Consider the following 22,207-nt stretch of genomic DNA (forward strand, 5'->3'; position numbering starts at 1 on the left):
AAAACAGTAAAAAAAAATAAACGAAAATAAACTGGTAATTGTTGAAAGAATTTAGTTTATTAAGGGTACAAGAGTAATATCCAAAAAAAAAATCCCAAATGTCAAACATGGAAACCCTAAACGAAAAATATTAGTTGGGCTCTGTCTGTCTCCCCCAAAATTGATCAATATGTCAAACATGAAAACCCTAGACAACAACAAGCAAAAGAAGAATCAATTAGTCGAGAAAAAAACATCAATTTCAATCCCAACTGAAATAGTCCAACAAATCCTTTCAAGACTCCCCGTCAAACCCATATTCCAATTCAGATCAGTTTCCAAATCTAGATATAAAAAAAGTCACCATATTGGAAGATGCCCTCCACCTGTTCGATCAAATGACTGAAAGAAGGCCTCTTCTTTGTGTTGTGAAATTCAATCAGCTGTTGAATTCCATAACCAAAATGAAACATTTTCCACATTCCATTCATCTCTTTAAACGAAATTGTCAAATTGGTGTTCATGTTTGTGTCTACATGCACCGTGAATATTTTTATTGAAGTGTTGTTGTCAGCTGTGTCAAATGATTGATGATGCTTTCAAGCTATTCAAAGAGATGGTCTTTCAAAAACGCATCCAAGCACACCTCTTTGATTTATGGTCTATGTAAAGTAAGTAAGTGGGATGAGGTGTATAAGATGCTAAAAGAAATGGATGATTATAGGATCTGTCCAAACCTTTAACATATTAGTTGATTCAAATAAGGTAAGACGGACGATGCAGAGAGTGTTATCAACATCATGGTTACCGTTTGTGAGGTGAGATGACCAAAGCAAAGACCGTTTTTGATGCACCCTTTGCATTGTACCATGATTGTTGTTACTGATTAAATAGCATTTTTTTCAGTGCCGATTAGCAAACTATTATTGTATTCTTGTGCTTTAGATAGCGGTTGTAACAATGAATTTGAATCAAGTTTGATTAGTGGTACATTTACGTAATATTGGCTGTGACAATTTCACTTGCATTTGTGTGTACACTGATAGTATACAAGTAATTTCTTGCAGTTGTGTGTACACTGATAGTAAATACTGGCGGTGACAATTTCGCTTGCGAATCATTCTTAACATCAAATAGGTCAAGCTAAAAAGTTTAGCCATAAAGGTTACGGTTGAAACAGGTTGAAGGTCTCCCCGTGTGTATTTATTTAAAGATATAAATTATCTTTAAATAAATACCATATAGTATATCATCATTGTAAAAGCTGGTACATATCGTACATTACATATTAGGGTGGTAATATGGATGAGTAGTACACTGGTGGAGTAATGGGTCAAATAGATATGGTTGGCTGACCCGTATTCTTTTTTCTTTTTTTTTTTTTCTTTTCTATTCTTTGAACTTGTAGAGCATGATATCTAACTATTACAATCGAACTTATCATAACAAAAAAAATGCATTTCAATACACTTCTAGACTTCTAGTTACTTTTTACCTACTGGACATATTTGATAGTTTTGTGTTAAATATTTCAGCTTAACGCCTTAAACCATATGGCCCAAGAGGTCAAAGATAACCAGAATACCTTTTATATGTAAATGGGTTGAATTGCTACATCTATTCCAAAATATTCAGAATCATCATGGACAGATATTGAAGCAGGGATTATTGTATCTCTACAAGCCACTTGTATACGCTTGTAATACTTATTTATTTTTCGGTGTTCCCTTTGTACTTTTGTGTCTGTAGGCTTTACGCAAAAAAGATATGGAAGATCAATCTCATCCTGCAATGCCTCAATTTCTAAACCAAGTGAGGACCTTCCTTCTCTTTTAGATAGGATTTATCTTACCCAACATAGTGCTTGTGCATGTTAATAGTGTCATCCATTTGATGCTTAGTATGTAGTATCAAATTTTCTGGTGTTAGATTTAACAACCAAAAAGTTTTCCATTATTAACCTTCCCTAAGGTATTATTTCACGTAGATTCGCCACAAAGTTCACTAGGCACGGCAAGCATACTTTGAAGTACAACGAGCCTTTTTAAATCAAAGATTAGGAATTAATAGGAGTTTTTTTTTGTCATGATCTCATGGTGGAAACCAACCAAATGCATATCTAGATTTTACAAGACTATGCAAACTGTGTTTGGGTTAGAGAAACCATGCGCCCTCTGCGTCTTGGATACAATTAGATGATCCGGAGATGAAACATTGTCATCATATGCCAAGTCTTATGTTTTCTTGCCATAGGTTGTCTTGGGATATGGTCAATGCGTTTATCCTTGACAGGAAAACTAAAAGTTTCAAATTAGTAAATTTCAATCTAGTTTATCTGCATTCAACAACAGTGAAGTTTCATCAAGTTGGGAGTTATGTTGAAAGCACCTTGCCTAGTTGCCTTTGAGAAGAGAATGAACAATGGATCTCATGCTGCATTAGAAGTAGCTATATCAGGTAATGCTATCTTGGATGAAAGCTCTTGGAAATGCTCTTTTTCGTTTTCACTATGCAAATCAGGTTTTTACTTTCTCTATTGCATCATGTAATGGTGGCTTTCTGTTGTTATGGGATTAGTACTGGTCAGATACCGTATTTTAAGCTTGTATGCATTAAGTACTGCTTTTATTATCTTTGATTGACTATTATAAGTCCAAGGAAAATGTTTATTTTATTGGTGTAATTTTTGTTGATCCTTTTATTTTGTTAGGTAGTTGAGTTTGATGATCAAAGTCATCCATATACCGATAATTAAGGGAAACATGATGGTTAATTTTCTGGCTGTTTTAAGATTATCCTAACATGATCAGTCATGTTAACATAACTTGAGGGAATCCATAACTTGATGGTTACTTAATTTCCTGATTGTTTTGTTTGAGCATGCTAAACACCTAAACCTGATGTTTATGGTAGATTAAGGCTCATATTTATCAGGGTTAAATATCGGATTACACTTGTCATACTTTAAGGTTTTAGAAGGTTAACTAGGCTATTTATTAGGATGATTTATCACTTCACTTTGAACCTCACATTTGTGATTTCTCATAGTTTGAACCCGTAAACTAACTATCATGCTAAAAACCTAGATTAATTAGGACTTAAATCAAACAAAAGCAAATATTAGATGACATGAGAATCTACAGAAATAAACTTCGAAAAATAAAAAACATTAAACTAAACAGTAAGTATAATAACAATTGAAAGAAAAAAAAAAGTATAAATGATATATAGATCATCAATTAAAAGACTATAACTTCAAAAAGGCAATTGCTTATATCAAATACTTCTTCAATTGCAATAAGATTTTATGTAATCTATACGTACGTCCAATTAAGGTTGCTAATGTTGTTTCCACCAACACAAGAGATAGATTGACACACGGAGGATCATATTCAAATCAAAAGAATGGAACAAAAAAGGAGTTTGGGGGTGGTAGTAATTGGTAAAAGAATGAAAGGTACAAGGGTAATATCCAAAAATAAATAGATAAATTCCCGTATAAAAAGTAAAAATATCTGTTGGGCTGTTGTCTCCCCAAAAATCGATCAATATATCAAACATGGAAACCCTAAAATAAAGAGAAGATGATGAAATCAATCAATTAGCCCAGAAAAAAACAACATTAATTTCAATACCGACTGAAATAGTCCAAGAAATCCTTTCAAGACTCCCCGTCAAACCAATACTCCAATTCAGATCAGTTTCTAAACAGTGGCTATCTTTTATTTCCGATGATCCTTCTTTCCCCAAGCTTCATTACGATCGTTCTCTTGTCAACTATGAACGCACATCTTTTTTCATATCCGCTTACGACACGTCTACTAACGAACAATACTTTTTGTCAGCACGGTGGGCCGGTCACTCATCTCATCACACGCCATGACACTCACAATGCTCTCACTACAGCTGAACATCTCAATGGGTTAGTTTTTTTCACTTCCATAAATTCTCTTTCTTATAATAATTTCGCTTTTGTTGTAAACCCCGCAACTTGTAAGGTTTTCAAAGTCCCTCCTCCTCCTCCTTCTCCTTATAACCATAAGCGTTCTAGATACTTCTTTGGGTTTGATGAGCCCAATAGTGAGCATAAGATTTTGAGTATTAATCACTGTAGTTCTTACAACCCCAAAACGCCCGAGTTTATGATATTCTCTTTGTCGACTTATTCTTGGAGACATATTCCTGTGGATCCGAAGGACCTTCCTCGTGTTTCAGATATGATTTATCTTACCCAACATAGTGCTTGTGTTAATAGTGTCATCCATTTTATGCTTAGTGTGAGGTATCAAATCTTGGCGTTTGATTTAACAACCGAAAAGTTTTCCATTATTAAACTTCCTTGGGGTGTTATTCCACGTAAATTTTCCAGACTTTTCTAGGAATGACAAGCATATTTTGAAGTTAAACGTGCCTTTTTTAATCAAAGATAAGGAATTAATTGGAGTTGTTTGTCATGATCTCATGGTGGAAACCAACAAAATGCATATCTGGATTTTACAAGACTATGCAAACCGTGTTTGGGTTAGAGCAACCGTTACACCTCCTAAGTCTTGGATTCAATTAGATGGTCCGGAGATAATATATGGTCATCATATGCCGTTTATTATGTTTTCTTGCCGTAGGCTGTCTCGGGATATGGTCAATGCGTTTATCCTTGACAGGAAAACTAAAAGTTTTAAATTAGTAAATTTCAATCTGGGTTATCCGTTCCTGCATTCAACAACAGTGAAGTTTCATCAAGTTAGGAGTTATGTTGAAAGCATTTTGCCTTTGAGAAGAGAATGAACCATGGATCTCATGATGCGTTAGAAGTAGCTCTATCGGGTAATGCTATCTTGGATGAAATTAAGCTCTCGGAAATGCTCTTTTGTTTTCACTATGCAAATCTGGTTTTTATAAGAAATATAAGAAACAACTTAACAACTGAAATTATGTGCTTTTATTTAGTAACAATAGAATAAATTATCATTTGAGATACATGAAACTTAAATACAAACAATCAAAATGAAACACCAAACTCAATATTAACAAAAAATAATAATAAAAAATTAATGTTCACAAGTCAAGCAAGAAAACAACTTTTGTGTAAATGATCTTTGCAATTTCTTTGGAGAAGGAACTACCGGTTCCTCTAGACAAACGATATGAGACCCGTCTTTGCCATCTCTCTTAGCTTGTTCACAATCATCACAAAACTTCTTGAACGCATCTTCCACATAAGTTGCACCTTCAGTTACAGTCATGTTCTCAACTAATTTCTGAGGATTGAATGTGTCTTTCTTATGGTCTCCTTTCAAGACAGCACCTAATTGGACTAACTCTTGTTGAAACTCACTTAGTTTTTCGTTCTCATCTGGCTCATCCTCTCGCATTTTTTGGGGGTCTGGCAATGTAACTGTAATGCATATGAAATCAAGTTAGTTTTAAAAAACTTAGAGCTTATGACTAATTAAGTTAAAGAGATTTTGCACATCCATAATTATGTGTTTACCTGGGCAATCGTTTCTTGGGGTAGTTCTGTTTGCTACCCCTTCAAAAGTGCCAGCCCACTCGTCTCGTTTTGTTAAATATGATTTTAGACCGAAAATCTTCTTCACAGTAGCTGGAATAGATGAATGTTCAAATTGTGATGTAGGGTGTGGCCCTGTTGGCTCATGTAACACTGCAATTTCATTAGACATTATTTTAGTTGTCATTTTTGATAACTGGTAAAATAAAAAAGGCCATACCAATAGTATTTGCCCTATATACAAATATTATTGTCATAACTTGTAATAAAGCTAACACGTTCATGTATCATTTACTTGTATAGTTTGTTGTATCAATTGTATACTATGGTAAATTAATAAAAAACAATGGTATGAATATCAGTTTTCATACATATACAAAATTATTATACTTGCCTGTCCCACGTTCGATCCATGGAGAAACAAGGATGGCTGGAACACGAACACCAAGTCGATCAAACTGAAAATTATAAGGCGGAGGACCAACTAGACCATCAGGATTTGGAATGCCGACATGAGGCGTTGGAACATGATCATAAAAACCACCATGCTCATCGTACAAGACTACAAATAATATTTCGTTCCATTGTGGACTTGATCTTAATGCTTCATACACTTCTTTTACAAACTTTTGACCATCGGATACATCATGTGATGGGTGATCGTCGTTTCCTGGTATAGCTTTGATACCGAAATACCTTTGTTCAATAACGACATAGTTTGGTAGTTTCCCTTTCTCGCAATGATGCTTGAAGTGTAGATCAAATTGATGGAAATTGTCTATGTATTTCAATTTTCGCAAGTTTCTGTCACATTTTAGGCAAGGTAAACAGAGATTAAAACATGACACTAATTAAGGTTCAAATTTGTACTGTTTTTACAATTTTTTACATAATGCTGGTCAAACTGGTGAATTGGTGAGTTTGATTTTTGAAGTAAAACAAGATATATAGAAAGCATAAATTGCATCATATCTATACTCCCTTATAAAGACTATTGGATTTCTTAAAATTAAGCATTTTTTTCTTTTCAAAATACCCCTACTTATACATAAAACCTTTATATATCATCCTTTCCCACATTGTCTCTAATCATTACATTCTCTCATCGACCTTTTATCACCCTCCGCCGCCGCCCTCCTTCTCCACCGCCTCCCTCGATCTCCACCACCGTCTTCCTTTTATATTGTCATCACCTTTTAGCCGCTGAAAGGCGCGGACACTATGCTTGTTCTTTTAAGACCAAACGTGGAGAGTAACAAGTATTGGGCTGAAAACAAATAATGGGCCGCTTGGCAAGAATGTTTGGGTTGAAGAATATTGGTTGTTGTAAGCTACCTGAATCGCTGATCATTTCTACTTGGATATTCGCTGATCTATTGGTACACCATCATTTTATTTTTTTTGTCATATATCATCCAGTGTATTTCAAATTTATTCCATGCATGATTTTAAAACATGTTCGATGATATTCGGTTAAAAGTGATGATGGAACATCACCCTTTCTACTTTTTTTAGTATCTAAGATGTCAAATTTCGTTTAATGGACCATGTGTAACCTGAACTTTTGATTTATTAAATTAAGGGAATTTTAAATTTTATTAAGAATCTATTTTGTCTACATCCCGATTTGAAATCAAAGCTTTAAAGTCTAATCAAAGCTTTAAAGTCTAAAATTTCCCAAACATCATTTCATTTATTGGGTACCTAACACTCCATATTCACTTCCCCAACATTTATTCAAAAGTCTACAAATAAACAAAACCTCTTGTTTATATTGTCATATCATTGTATGTAAATATTTTTTCCTTCTATCTTATGTTTAGTTTATTTTTAAATATAGTGTTGGTCGTATCTCATTAGTAGATGCATTATTATATGTTAGAAATATATTACTATAATAGTTATAATTACATTGTAGGAAAAAGAAATAAAGGCAAAAGCAAGTAGGGTCTTGAGACAGGTTGCCAAAGTCGCTCAAAATTTGTTCCCACATTAAAAAACAAATTAAGTTGATCCTCATGTCTCTAACCCGGTCCCTCTAATCTTCTTAAAACAAATAATATTAACACGTTAAAATTCAGAGTCAAATATATTAAGTTATTATTTTAGACCAATGTGAAACTTGGTATATGTCATAGAATTATTTGTTTAATAAGTATTGGAGCAGGTGTAGCCATTTACTTTGTCAGTTTGTGATATTTTAATGTTTAATTTTTTAACTAATTACTAATAAACAAAGGGGTTAACATTTATCCACTTAAGATGCTGTTATTGCTATTTGTTTTTCTAATCTGAAAATCTCTTAAATGTATATAATAACAGTTAAACATATTAAGAGAGAGGCTGCACCATCATTTTGTTTTCACCTAAATAGAATAATTATAATTGGTTATTGGACTTGCATTTGTTGTATTTATTTTAGTATATGTTAAAAACATAATCACTAGTTAAATTGTGATAGTTACATGATTTACATTTAATTAATATTTAATATCATGTTAATTTTTGAGATATTGAATATACTCATTGGTTAATCTATCATGCATATAGTTAGTCCATAAATTAAGAAGAAACTTCAATTATTTTGAGACTTGCAGTAATGAAAATTTACCTAAAGAAAAGAGTAGAAGGAGGTAATTGATAGTAAATTCCAAAAGAATAACCATCATCTTCAAGTGACTCAAAGATGGTCCTTTGTGGGTACCCTTCTATCATCATCTTGTTGTCGTTTGTTGTCGCGCCATATGAAGTTGCCGAATGTACATATAATCTGTATGTACCGATAGGTGTCAAATGATCGATAAAACGAGTTAATAAATAGAGTTCATTACCTACAATATCATTATGTAAAGTCATATAATATGGTTAAACACTTACAATCTGCTAAATGTTTTATTATTCCCAAGTTCTAACGGTTCCATTTTAAATGTTTTAATTTGTCTTTTTTAATCATTTTATTTTAACTTTGACTGTAAATCTTTTTTTTTTAATGTTATATAACACTTGATATTAAATACATTATTGGATTTAAACTCTAAATGTACTTTTTATATATTTAAATGACTTTCATCGACTACTATATATACAAACAAAAATAGTTTAATCAAAGGTTAAATGTACACTAAACAAACCTGTTGGGTTGAGTTAAAGTGGGAATAGACGAAAACCATCGATCACAAACTGCAAATTCGGATATCAAGTCTTTGTAAACGGGCAAAGAATCGGGCTCAAACCCACTCATGACCACCTCAGACAAGCCTTGTTGGACCTTTTCGGCTTGTTGAGCAAAACCATCCATTGTAGGGGTTTTGTTTACACCATTACTCGATTCGGTCCATTCTACACCAAAGACTTGCTCATAAGTGGCTTCAAAAGAGTGACCAGGGTCGGGTTGGATGAAACCGGCCTTGTTCGTGTGAAACAAGCGTTTTGACTCGTGGTTTGTGGTGGACAAAAGGTTGGATTCTTTTCCTGTGACACCGTCGATTTCGGGGTTGATGGATTTCATATATCCTAACATATGATCAAATGATCGGTTTTCTTGAACCAAAATTACAATTGTTTTTATTGGGGATGCCATTATTGGAATGAAGAGGAAGCTAGAGAGGTATAAATTTTTATACTTTAATTTGCTAGTTTGGTTAAAGAGGAGACTATATATATTGGTTGAAAATTGAGAGCATTATATATTTGGTTTTTTTTAAGTGGGATCGATGGCGGCTTTGAACCATCACTTTTAGACATGGGTTCAATACTTCAATTTGGTTTATATAGCATGTTTATTTTTTCCGAATTTAATAATAAAATTGAGACATCCTTCCTCAAATATTAAGTTATATAAAAACGAAAGAAAGTGTTGTGCGTTGCGGAAGTGAGATGGTGGGGGTGATAGGTCATAAGAGGTGATAAATCATAGAGTGTGATAACAAAATGTTACGGGCTTCGCCCTTGGATTTAAAAATTTGTCGAAAGTACATCGAATGACATCTCTAATGAAAGAGCATGAAATTTTAAGAATACTCATACAATTTTTATAATTTATCGATATACGGTTTTTAAGATAAAAGATTTTGAATGAATTAGATAAAATAAAATGATTTATGGAGAAGAGAAAAAAAAATTAGTGGTTGAGATTTGAGACGAGAGAAAAATGAATGATTGAGATTTAAAGGTATTATAGGTATATTAAGTAGAGATGTTTAAATTAGTGAATAAAGAAGAAAGGTAATTTAGGTAGTTCAATTACTTAATTGAGATTTAAAAATATGACAAAATGCGTTATAAGATAGTATTAGAAGTATTAGATTATAGATCTAGATTATAGATATAGATATTGTAGAAGGCAATCAATCACTTATGAAGAACGTTTCCAAATCGTATCAATATCAGATTAGACTATAAATGTATCGTAATTAACTACTTATCCGTATGATTATATTTTATATAGAACATTGCGAGTTTTTGAAAGAAAATTGTTCTTTGTTCTTGTTCTTTTCCATTTTTGTTTTGAACATTTGTTTTTTGCTCATGTGTAATTGAAGTTTTTTTTAACGTGTAAATTTAAATTTATCGGAATTTCACTTCATATGTTCAACTCCCGTTTTAAAAGAAACCCATTTTTGAAAAAAATTATTTATATTTTTTATATCATTTTACTCACACCAAAATTTAAATGCAAAACCTTATAATGTTATATAAAAAATAACTTTCAATGTCGTTTTCTACAAGTTTTGGATCTCAGTATCGTCTTTATGAGTGTATAAGGGAGGTTGCCTAAGATATCATATTCTTGATCATTTATTGATGTGCCTAAGATATCATATTTTTGATCATTTATTGATGTGTAATCAAGTTTTTTAACATACACGAGCATGGTATCCGTGCGTTGCGGCGGATTAGGGCACTCAATGTCGTGATTACCGGAAATTGTATAAATGGGCAATCAATAAAGTACGGCCAAACAGTGCAAAAATAAATGTTATTTTAACATGTTAAACAAAAATTACTATCTGTACAAATAATTGCAGAAGCTTATCAAACTAATGTTGATGCATCAACAAACTATTAACACTAAAACCACAAAATGATGAGGAATAAATCTGAAATAGTTTTTGAAATTGAAATCTTGAAGATCCGAGGATAGATTTGAATTTGAAAGCATAAGGAATGGAATTCATTTCAATTTTAGAGAGCAAGCAGGGGGCGTGTTAAATATTTACTAGGAGATGAAAGATATTGGGTAATATTTATTATTAATGTGTAAATATTTATTGGGAGATGGGAGATTCAGATTGTTGGATAAATTAAGAGATAGAGATTAGAGACAAAGAGAAGGAGTGAAGCAAGGGCAAAAAGGTAATATCGCATGTTCCAAATAGTGTAAACTTTCAATAAGAGGTAGGATAATTTTTAATAGGGAGTATATATATTCCGGGATAATGTCAATTAACTGAACGATCACAATTTTGATTTCTTTCCTTTATAAAAATATCAGAATTCTCATATCATATGTGAATTCACATATGACTCCTATGTGAATTTTCTTTTAAAAAATCTCTAATTCGATCTACATACTCAATCTCATCATTATGACTCCATATTTAAAATATTGTTCATAGAATCACCTTTTTTTTTAACATTCAAAATTAATATTATTAAAGATGGAAACTAGCGGCTAGAAATAGGGGTGATCAGTACGGTTTGGTTCGGTTTTCAACTAAAACCGAAACCGAACCGTTATAATTTGGTTTTTGAAAACTAAAACCATTGGATTTTGGTTTTTTCAGTTTCGGTTTTTTCGGTTTAGGTCTATTTCGGTTCGGTTTTAGTCGGTTTTTAACCACTTATGGTTTGGGTCAAATTGAACTTCAAAAGTTTATAAGTTTATACCCTATAATTACACCTTAATTAATTTCAACAAGTTTTCAAAACAATATTAGTAACAATAACACTACAAAAATGACAACAAATCCATAAAAGTAAGTTGTACAAATTTCAAACAAATTTTATATATGACTATTTATATATTTTATGCATTGTTGTGTATTTTCACTTAAAACATATAAATGATATTATTATATACACCTATAAATGCAAATATAATAACATATTTATCAAAAATTTATAATAAAATGATATAAATATAAAATAAAGTAAAAATATATTTTTTTGGTTCGGTTCGGTTTTTATGGTTCGATTTTTCATTAAAAACCAAAACCAAACCACAACTTTCGGTTTTTAGAAAACCAAAACCAATGGTTTTTGGTTTTTTTGGTTTTTTCGGTTTTCATGGTTTTTTCGATTTTTGGTTCGGTTTTTGCTCACCCCTAGCTAGAAATACAACGTTTAAGGGAAATTACAAATTCGAACAGGGATGAAATATAAAAGACAACGCCTCAAAACAAAAAGGAATCCCAATTAGTCCAACTAATTGGTGTTTTCTGGCATCTGTTGGTCACCCAAAAGACGCTAACACTTTTGAGCTCCAGCTCCTTTAGCAGCATAGCAAAAGGATGGTGGCTTGTTTGAGAAAAAACAATCATTTCGAATCTTCCATATTATCCAAACGAAAAATCAATCATTCTAGCCTTCTAGGCTTCTAGCCATGTTCTCTCCACTTGTTAATTGTCATTATTCTATATCTCTGTATTTTCAACTATGACTATTCTTTTGTTTAACGTTTATATTTTATATATGTTAGGGAAAAAAAAAAAAAATCTGCATACAGCCTATGCTAGCGATTTACCCTTTTTTTATTCTGCTTTTTTGGTTTTTGTCCAAATCAATTTGAATAGAAAATGAGAAAATAAGGAGGAAAGATTTTATGTGTATTTCTCACCTTAATGTTTACTCCGTATTATACAATATACATGTGACTAACAAGACAAGAATAACTATAAAGTAAATTAGTTGACAAACTAAAGCGTCTAAGTACCGCCCCCAAACAAGCGTCTCACATAATTGATAACTTCTCGGATTAGTTGACAAACTAGCTATTCACATGTACAATACAATAAATAATAGTTTGAATAGTTATGTTATGGAAAGGGATATCAGGATCATCAATCTATATTTATACTACTTATTAAAAGAAAAGAAATTATTTAATAACCTAACTCATATGCCTATAAATCAATCTAAAATCTTAAAAATTTAACATGTAAATTTCATTAATTCTCTTTTCTAATCTTGTTCCCTGATTTTTCCACATGTCATCATCTTACTATTAGGCATATCTTTAGACACACCAATTAGATTGATTTATAATTATCATAAAAGAAATACTCCATGTTGAAAGTTACATTTGGGGAAATGTCTAAAATGTCCTCTTATTTAATATTTTCATCTATCACCCTTTAAAATATTTTACATACACTATCTCTTAACATTAATAAATAAATTAAAGTATTTAACCATAAATCCTTTATCTTTTAAAATATTATCATTAATCCTTCAAATCAATTATTTTTATATGGCTCATCTGCACCACTCGACATCGTCTCTACCATCAACAGGTGCCTCCACCACCACACTGTTGCAACCACGACCACCACCGCATTACGCGAGTACGGTGCTAGTAATTTTTGATAAACTTATCATATAGCATTAATTTCTAAAACACCATTAAAAATCTAATCCATAGTTTTGATAAATTCATTCATATTTATAATACGGATGCCACTTGTATCACTATTCACTATACTATACGAACGTTATAGCATCTGTGTGTTATGTTTGGCATCCAATGATAATAGTTGGTAGCTTAGGCCACACTCGGCCCATTTGTTATTTCTCATTTACTAAAACCACTGTATTTAATGTTATTTTATTTTTTTCGAACATTTAGTTGATATATGACGTCAGAGAAATCTGTATAACGGTAAAGTTTTACATTTATTCTCAACAATGAGATGTTGACTATGAGCCGTTACAAGTATATAAAAAGGGAAAAACCGCAAGGTTTTGTCATCCCTAAGAATCGAATTCAAGACTTTGAGTAAAACCGAGAGTGTCTCTAACCAGCTGGGTTGACCTTCATTTGTTGTATTTAATGTTATGCTAAGCTATCAAAGTTTTAGGCAAACTCACTAAAGGCACTTCTATTAGTATACCCCAATCGGATTTGAAAGTTTCGGGCAACCATTTTTTGAAAGTTGAGTAAAACTTTGTGATAGAAAACGGCTTTGAAACCCAAACGACAACAATGACATATTAGAAGGTAATGGCGAATTGGGGCATGCAAACAAAAAACGACATTTATACTACATTATAAAGCAAATCTTATTTTGAGCTCTCAACTTTTACCATTGAATTTTAGTTTCAATAATTCATCAAAACCACATTACACCAATATCCCCCACCATCACCACCAATCGTTGCCGCTACCACCGCTGCCACCACCACCAATCGTCAATACTGTCACGCACTACCACCACCTATCACCGCCACCACGGGCGCCACCGTTAGATTGTCACCACCCATCACCACCGTTGCATTGCGCGGGTATCGTTCTAGTAAAATATAATAAATTTGCTGTTAAGTAAAAAAAACTCATTCAACCTTGAGTCTAGCTTTCTTTTTCCTAGTTATAGCTTTATCTTGAGTACAAACATGAACTTGAATATGTAATAAGCGTAAGCATACTTGAGTCTTGTGGACCTATCCAAGCAATTTGAGTCGTGTAACATATATAAGTACTAAATGCAATTTGAGTCGTGTAATTAAGTGCAAGGAGTCAAGCTTCAATCAATTTATTTGTACTTGAAGTTGAGCTTAATTGGACTTTCGTTCGAACAATATCACGGTTTTTAACCGAGCATGCTAATATTCAACTTTGACATGTTCGTTCTTTTAAGTGGAGCTCAAACTTTAATCATTTAAGTCTTGTCTAGCTCTCAAATTGACTTGAAAATCGGAATGCATTCTTAATGAAAACAATTCTTAAATATATATAAAAAAATCAATATCAAAATAATAGACAGCAAAATAATAAAGACAAAAATATATTAAATTAATAAACACTATGCTCCCTAATTCACTATCCATCCTAAACACTATGTCTACTTCTTACCTATACTCAGTATTGTAAATATCGGCCATGTCGGCCTCTCAAAGAGACGAATTAGGTGGGTACGAATTAGATATCGACCAATGCAAGTCAACCATGAAATATCGGCTAACTATCGAAATCTCGGTCATATATCAAAAATCTCGATCAAATATCAGTCGGGATCAGTCAAACTCGGTCAAGGTCGACAAAAGTCTTTTTTTTTTTTTTTTTTTTTTTTTTTTTTTGTTTTGTTTTCACATGTCTTTTAATATAAACCTGATTTCTAATTAAACTAACACTTTATGTTTAAGTTTTAAAAAGTTATGTTAATACTTTGAGACAATTATGTGTCATTGTTCAAGTTTGAAATATATAAAGATTTTTATTTTTTAATATTCAGTGACATAATTTCATAAATTATAAAAAAAATTTACATAAATTATTCAATCCGATATTTCCCCGATTATTCAAAAAAAATCCTGGCTCCCACTCATCACCTTACTCCACCATTAGAAGTTAGAAGTTAGAAATACGAGTATGAAATAGGTTGTTTAGGCCCACTCTCACCTAGTCACCTTGTGGGCTTGTGGCTCGACCACCCGTGGAGGTCGTTTAACCCCAACTTTTTTTTTTTATAGGTATATATTTTTCAAATTTGCCCCCTCAACTCTCTATTTTCTTTAATTTTTTCTTTAAACTGCAGGGTTCTTTTTTTTTTTTTTTTTTTTTTCTTTCTTTGAGTGGATTTTGGATACATAAGGGTGTGAGTTGGTTGAAATTAAGTAAGTTTGCTTGAAACCAGATTTGATTTTGATTTCAGAGTGGATTATTGCTCAAATTGAAGATCAGATTTTTGTTTCATTTTCATTTATATCATCATCATCTACCTAATACTCGGTCTTCATTATCGGTAACATATTCTAATTCTTAAGTTAGATTTTAATAATCTGTTTCTAAAACTTGCTTAATTTTGATTGTATGCTTTGAAAAACAGTTGTGGTTGTTTTTTGTTAAGTTGATTTCATAGATGGCTGGCTGGTTGTTAGTATTTCATTTGGCTATCAAAATGACTGAATTTTAACTAGTTGCACACAAACTGTTTGACAAAATGTCTCACTGAAAATACATAGTGTTGATAACAGTGTTTGGCTGACGTAAACTTGCAATTTACGTGCTCCCTTTGTGTAAATTTGCGCAGGTATCGGTACCTAGGTTAGCATTGCTTACTTTAGTTGAAGTTATTAGTGATTGTATATATCAGAATATGTTTGATTAGTTTGTGTTGTATCAATATCATTTGTTGAGGTTTTGCTGAGTTTGCGTACGGGTCATAGTTACTTAGTTAATTTAATCATTTTGCTCAGTTTTTTTTTTGCTTGATGCTTAGGATTAATTGGTAGAATAGTTGAATCGGTGTTTAAGCTTACCTTTATTCACTCTTCCACCTAGTATTTTACTTGGGGTCTGCTTGGTGTTTTACCAGTTTATGTCTTACTTGGTATATACTCGACTGCTTACAATATCAAGCTAAGTTTGATCAGTTGTATACTTGACTATTATGCTCAGCTATAGACTGAACATATTTAGGTCAGCATATAGATCCTATCGTCTATACTTCTTCAGTATTTTCCTTGTATTAATTCTGGTTGGCTCGGTCTTTGCTTGACTTGATAATGTTGTTCACTTAATTTGCTCAGACTTTGATAGTTTTCATTCAGTGACAAATTGTACTCCGTTAATTAGTGACTTTAGAGTCATTTGTACTATGTATGCCTGTTGTTTGCTTAGCCTCTATGTTAACATCAGTCATTTGCTCAGTTTAATCCTTGCTTTCCGGTCAGACTCCAGATTTGTGTCAAAGTTATATTCGGGTCAAACTTAGTTTCGTATTGTGCTAGTTAGATTCGGGTCAGGCTATAGCTTCAGGTTTTATCTATGAGCCTTAATAAAAATGACCTTTATAGATACAAATATGATCTTTAACAAAAATAAAGTCCCATATGACTCTATAATGCAAAAGAAAGAAGTGGTAAGTTTAAAGAACATAAATCACCATAAAAATCATAGATACAAATATGATCCTTACCAAAAATGAGTAAAAAAAAAGTTCAAAAAACTTACTATATACCCTTAATGCTTTGTGACCTTCATTATTAAAGTTTTTTGCCCTGAATATTGGCAGACCATTATAATCAAGGATTGTTTGGTCAAACATACTTATCGATTTGTTGTGATTTTTTTTACAGTGATTTAGAGTGAGAAGGGAAAAAAAAGAGGGTTTTTTGGGATTAGTGTGTCTGATATGTGTAAACTTGGATCAACAAGCGGGGGTATTAAGTGCTTTTAAATTCAAAAGGATGAATATTCTCTCACGTGGTATGCACATGAGGGTCTTGATGGAGCTTCAATAACGGACGTTAATGGAAAGGATGGACGTTAATAACTCTATTCAACGGGAAGGAAAGAGTGCAGCACCGCAACAACACGTGTTATAGAGGTTTCAAAGGTCCAATAACACACCGACTTCCTTCCTTAAACCCCTAAAATTTCATCAACCAAAACAAACAATATTCAAACAAAAAATATGAGGTTTTTAAAACCCTCAATCTCTCGCTTGTTAAAACCTAATTCCAAAATCAGTCACTTGTCATCTCAAATACCCACCAACCTTAACGACGTGGGTCCAATGGCAACTCTTCTCAAAACCCGAACTGTTGTCCGTTTACGGGGCCCCGACACAATCAAATTCATGCAAGGTTTGGTAACAAACGATCTTCGTGGGTTTGGTGAACTGGTGGGTGATAAGAAATCGAGTTTGGTTACTCCCAATGTTCCGGCTTCTTCTGCCCGCTCTTTATATGCGGCCATGTTAACACCACAGGGAAGGTTTTTCTGCGATATGTTTTTGTATGAACCGCCCCAAACCAATGAGAAACTTGACCCCACTGGCTCAAGTGTTGGACCCCACCGAGATGAGCTGACTCTTTTTGCTGATGTGGATTGTGATGTGTTAGATGACCTGTTTGCGACTTTTAAGAAGTAAGTTGTTTATTTTTCTACATTGAATAGTTAATGTATTTTTGTGTTTTGAGTACCTTGTGTTTCACTTTCTTTTTTACATCGGTAGGATGTAGCTAATGAAAAATACACAAAACTATAGAGTAACACTTACTATATGACTGTCTGCATCAGTTCGGGTTGCTTTTCTGACAAACTTTTTTTTTTTAACCGGAAACAACATTACTATCCTTCCCACAAATACCCAATTAGTGTATACACACACAAACACCATCCATCCCCATCCTTCCCCACAAACTATTCTCTAACTCATCACCCACAAGAATATCCTGCCTACATACATCCTCCATGTCACCTTGTTTCTTTCATGGACAACCTTGATGTGGGTACTTTTATACTATGGGGAAAATGGATAACCTGTGTATGCTGCCTAACTGGTCTATCCCTGAGTGCTTCCAAATCTTTTCCTAGTGATCGGGTTATCTAACTATATGTTTTATCTAGAATGTTCAGCACATCTACTAGAGGTGGCCATTAATTAAATGTAGTATTTGATTGAAAATTAATAGTTGAAACAGCTAAAATTGCAAATGTGGATTGTTGCTGACTTGTTGTGACAACATAGTCTGGTTTGTAATCATATAGGTATGTCAAAACAATTATTTTTAGAAACAGAAAAAATGCTATTATAATAAAGTACTTGTTTAAGGATCTTACATTCTAAACCCAAAAAATCCCATTTTAACTCATTACCTGACCCGACCATTTTGCTACATTTTATATAGTACATGAATGAAATAAATTCTAGTTTAAGTGATTCAATATGAAGAAACTTAAATTATATGGAAACTTGTATTTGAAGCTCTAGCTGTTAGGAATATCGGACCAGAATTCCATGAGACTTTGAAAAGCTTTTTTTTTGTGCTAGTATGTGGCTTTTCTTACCTCTGTCGAATCAAAATATACACGCATATGTGATGTTGATTGAACGTATCAAGAAATTATTCGACCTCCTCTCCTTCGTTTTCGCATCAAAGGAGAATCATGTTTGAGGTTATTTCGTTTATGGTGCCACAGATTTAGCGTGAGGTCCAAGGTTGATTATGAGCATGTAGGAGAGGAATTCAATTGTTGGCAGCGCTTTGGTGTAGACCACCATAAGAAGACGCCTTCAGCTGTAGAGGATCCCGAAGGTGCTAATGTTGGCTGGGGTGGTGGTATTAATGGAAGCTCATCTTCACAAGGAAACAACGTTGGGTGGCAATGGCATAAAGATCCCCGCTTGGATTGCCTAGGATTCCGGGGAATCTTTCCTTCCAACTCAACACGTGAGTTCTCCCAACAACCCTAATGTTAAAGTTCATTGGAAATGCTACAACTTAAAAGAATAAAAGATATTTTCCCCAGTCTCCCACATAATGATATGATTTTAGAGGTTTTAAAGTTATGTACCTTTTTCTAATTGTTGGTTGCAGCACCTATGGTTGAGGCTAATACAGAAACCGACGAAGGAAATTATCTTCTTTGGAGATTAGAGAGGGGAGTTGCTGAAGGCTCAATTGAGATCCCAAGAGGTACTTTTGCTTTTTTGGAGAGTTCTGTTCCACTTGACCTGTTCACCTATTTGCTTGTATCTTTGATTTGACCGGTTTAAGATAGACACAAGTAAATGGGTTGAAATCGATTCTTCTGATTTTGACGATTCTGGATCATTAATGCCTCCCAGGTGAAGCAATACCACTCGAGTACAATCTTGTTGGTTTAAATGCTATAAGCTTTGATAAAGGGTGTTATGTTGGTCAAGAACTCGTTGCTCGCTCCCATCATCGTGGTGTTATTCGCAAGCGTTTGTTTCCACTAAAGTTCCTGAATGAATCCGGAGCAGGTAGAACAACAAATTTTTTTCAATGTTTGCTATCTGTGCATTTTCTATTTGTAACTTTGAAGTACAACTGTATTATCTTTTCAGAAGTAGAACAAAAGGTTGCTCCTAGTTCAGAAGTAATAGCATTGAAATCCGGTAAGAAAGCTGGAACAGTCACCACTGTCATGGGCTCACGTGGGCTTGGCCTGCTCAGGCTCGAGGAAGCCTTTAGAGGGTCTGGAAATTTAGTCATCAAAGGACAGGAGGACGTGAAGGTGGAGGCTATCTGTCCTGAATGGTGGCCAACTGAGTGGTGTTTGGAGCATCAGCCACAACAAGCTGCTGGCTAGGATCTTTTTCGGGTATGCTGTTGTTATTTTACATTAGATTAGAAGAAAGTAAAGGTTGTCAACACGTAAAACTATATTATTTTGTGTTATTCTCTATACTTAAGCCGATATCAAAAGTTAACATAAAACCCAACACAGGCTCTAATGAATATATAAATACAATCTGAATAAAAGAGAATATCAAATTGGATACAAAATTTAAAATATATGACTAAACTGTATGTGTTGCAGAACTAGGATGTTCAACTATAAATTCCGAGCTCTGATGGTATATTGGTATGGTTCCATTCAACTAATTGCAACACAACTCGATAACTGCAAAAATACAAAATAATACTCCGTATCACATTAATTGTCTCGGAATAATTTAACTTTGAATGAAATGGCGGATATTAAATATTAGAAGGTAATGGCGAATATGGGTCTGCATACAAACTACGATATAAAATATACTCATGCATCCTTGTCTAGCTTTTTTCAGAATTATAGCTTTACCTCAAGTAAAAAGATGAGTTTGAATATGTAATGAGCTTCTAAGAACTCGTCTTGCATTTTTGTGAAGCAATTTGAGTCGTGTAATATTAAAGTACTAATGTATGTGATCAAATGCAAGGAGTCGAGCTTCTACCGATGTATTCACTTGGAACTTGAAGTTGAACTTGACTGGATCTTGTTCTCTAGGTTAATTAATCGAGCTTGCTAATATTTAACTTTGAGCTATTCGATCTCCCAAAGTCATGCTCAAACTTTCATAATTTAGTCTTGCTTTGCTCTCAAATTGACTTGACTACATCCCTAATGTAAATAATTCTTAAGTTATGACAAATAGGTTATTTACATGCCCTTTGGGCCTATGCTCTCTAATGGCCTCACCATGTGGTGAAGCCACCGAGGGTTGTAGGAATCGTCTGACCCCTAACTTTTTCCTAACTTTTTCTGGTAAAATAAGAAAAGTTAATGATGGGTCTCTAAGGTATTTTTTTCAAACTTGACTTGTTTAAAGTTTGGTTCCACGATAAATATTTTCTTCCCCACCCCCACCTCGTCCATGTCTTGCGCTATCTATGAGATTTAAAACAAAATTATACCTCATTTCTCATTAAACCAAGATAACTTCATAACATAGTTAACTTTCAACTTTTAAATGACGTATTGTTCCGTTGAATGTCTACAAATGACGCAACTTTCACTTTGCATTCAAGACTTTAATCGTATACGTGCTTTACACATACAATCTTTTGTGTCATCAAATATTTTTTACTTCCAAAATCATTGTCCAAGAGCTTGATAAAAGTTCAAAGCTAAGTGTTACAGTGACGAGCTTCAATTCAAAGGAAAAACTGCTACGTTTATTAATTTCATTTTATCAAAAACGTACGGACGTATCATATCTATACTATTTTATAATTTATTTGGGGTACCTTCATTCTTGAAATAAGTAAACGTATTTATTTTGGGATTTGGCTAATAATGCCAAATAAGGGTTGCCAATAATAACATGTATATATTTAATTTAATATATAAAAAACTCACTCCATGAATTTAGTGATAGAAGGTACAATTTTTTTACAGGGTTCCTGGTGGAGAGTCTTCTTCATATGCTGAAACTAAATACAATACATATGACCAGCTCTAAATGTGCATAGGCTATGGCTCGAACTAGAGACCACTTGTGAAGAAACGACTTGACACTTGACCATTTACTGGTGGTTTCTATTTTAAAATACGGGAAATATTAAATGTTGTTAATAATATCAATTAGCAGCTGTATAATTGTTGTTAACAGCATATTAGACATCCCTTTAAAATAATCTAGCAATAATAAAAAACATTATTTTATATGACGGTGTGTTCGACAATATGAAACCGGTGATCGGTAAAGTATGCTGGCCACTGGTACCTTTTGACATATGTACATAATGAAGTTTACAAACTTTATGTTTCTTATAATTTTATTTTTTAAGAAAATCATTAACCATTACTTATATAGCGAGTACACTTCTAGTTGTTGTAAATTGACATTCTTGATAATTTAGCATGAGGCGTATATACGCACTTCAGTGATTTATCTCGATCGTGTCAAAAATACTCGATTTATTATTTCCGAATTGGACTTATTATTATATGTTGTATCCTACGTATTAAACCATATGCTTAATTTACTACAAATAAGATTTAATGTACTTCCTAGTTAGCTCAAGTGGTTAAGCATCTGCCTTACAAATAGGAGATTTTGAGTTCAAGATTTGGGAATTACATAGGAAGTCTTTCTATGAAAGCTTGACTTGGGTATTCCCAGGTTCAAGTCTGAGGAGGCCGGGTTTACCCCTATTTATCGCCGTGCCTTCGGGCGGATTAATAGGGGGTTTTCACCCATCGGGTATTTGAAATAGACATTTCTACTTCGAGGGAACTCTCTAGCGCGGACCCAGTTAAGA

The 22,207-nt window shown here is 33.2% G+C and overlaps 2 protein-coding genes across 5 annotated transcripts; one reads left to right on the top strand and one right to left on the bottom strand.

Moving 5' to 3' along the window:
* Nucleotides 1–4,900: 4,900 nt before the first annotated feature.
* On the bottom strand, nucleotides 4,901–9,148 carry LOC122594923 (non-specific phospholipase C3-like). The gene is made up of 5 exons (XM_043767205.1): nucleotides 8,620–9,148; nucleotides 8,100–8,258; nucleotides 5,883–6,292; nucleotides 5,471–5,641; nucleotides 4,901–5,374 (listed from the first exon to the last, which is right to left on the bottom strand). The coding sequence occupies exons 1-5, from the start codon at nucleotides 9,066–9,068 to the stop codon at nucleotides 5,028–5,030; spliced, it is 1,536 nt and encodes a 511-aa protein (XP_043623140.1). The 5' UTR covers nucleotides 9,069–9,148; the 3' UTR covers nucleotides 4,901–5,027.
* A 6,129-nt stretch (nucleotides 9,149–15,277) lies between these two features.
* LOC122594924 (putative transferase At4g12130, mitochondrial) lies at nucleotides 15,278–21,610 on the top strand. Of its 4 annotated transcripts, XR_006323151.1 has the most exons (8): nucleotides 15,278–15,447; nucleotides 16,784–17,576; nucleotides 18,633–18,883; nucleotides 19,031–19,129; nucleotides 19,282–19,440; nucleotides 19,525–19,781; nucleotides 20,001–20,045; nucleotides 21,342–21,610. XR_006323151.1 is itself a non-coding variant. In XM_043767208.1 (7 exons), exons 2-6 carry the CDS (start codon nucleotides 17,122–17,124, stop codon nucleotides 19,767–19,769), a joined length of 1,209 nt encoding a protein of 402 aa, XP_043623143.1. In that variant the 5' UTR covers nucleotides 15,278–15,447; nucleotides 16,784–17,121; the 3' UTR covers nucleotides 19,770–19,781; nucleotides 21,342–21,610. The 4 variants fall into 4 exon arrangements, 3 of the variants coding, with proteins under 3 accessions (XP_043623143.1, XP_043623144.1, XP_043623141.1); XM_043767208.1 differs by lacking the exon at nucleotides 20,001–20,045; XM_043767209.1 differs by lacking the exon at nucleotides 21,342–21,610 and having other exon boundaries at nucleotides 20,001–20,455.
* The last annotated feature ends 597 nt before the right edge of the window (nucleotides 21,611–22,207 follow it).

Source organism: Erigeron canadensis, chromosome 4, assembly GCF_010389155.1.
Source record: "Erigeron canadensis isolate Cc75 chromosome 4, C_canadensis_v1, whole genome shotgun sequence".
NCBI lineage: Eukaryota > Viridiplantae > Streptophyta > Magnoliopsida > Asterales > Asteraceae > Erigeron > Erigeron canadensis.

What these genes read in the sequence shown, in the direction of transcription:
- LOC122594924 (XM_043767208.1), top strand. Translation starts at nt 17,122, where the DNA reads ATGAGGTTTTTAAAACCCTCAATCTCTCGCTTGTTAAAACCTAATTCC. An exon ending in CTGTTTGCGACTTTTAAGAA is followed by an intron (nt 17,577 to 18,632) that starts GTAAGTTGTTTA and finishes ATGGTGCCACAG; the next exon opens with ATTTAGCGTGAGGTCCAAGG. An exon ending in CTTTCCTTCCAACTCAACAC is followed by an intron (nt 18,884 to 19,030) that starts GTGAGTTCTCCC and finishes TGTTGGTTGCAG; the next exon opens with CACCTATGGTTGAGGCTAAT.
- LOC122594923 (XM_043767205.1), bottom strand. Translation starts at nt 9,068, where the DNA reads ATGGCATCCCCAATAAAAACAATTGTAATTTTGGTTCAAGAAAACCGA. An exon ending in ACTTTAACTCAACCCAACAG is followed by an intron (nt 8,259 to 8,619) that starts GTTTGTTTAGTG and finishes CGGTACATACAG; the next exon opens with ATTATATGTACATTCGGCAA. An exon ending in CCCAAGAAACGATTGCCCAG is followed by an intron (nt 5,375 to 5,470) that starts GTAAACACATAA and finishes TATGCATTACAG; the next exon opens with TTACATTGCCAGACCCCCAA.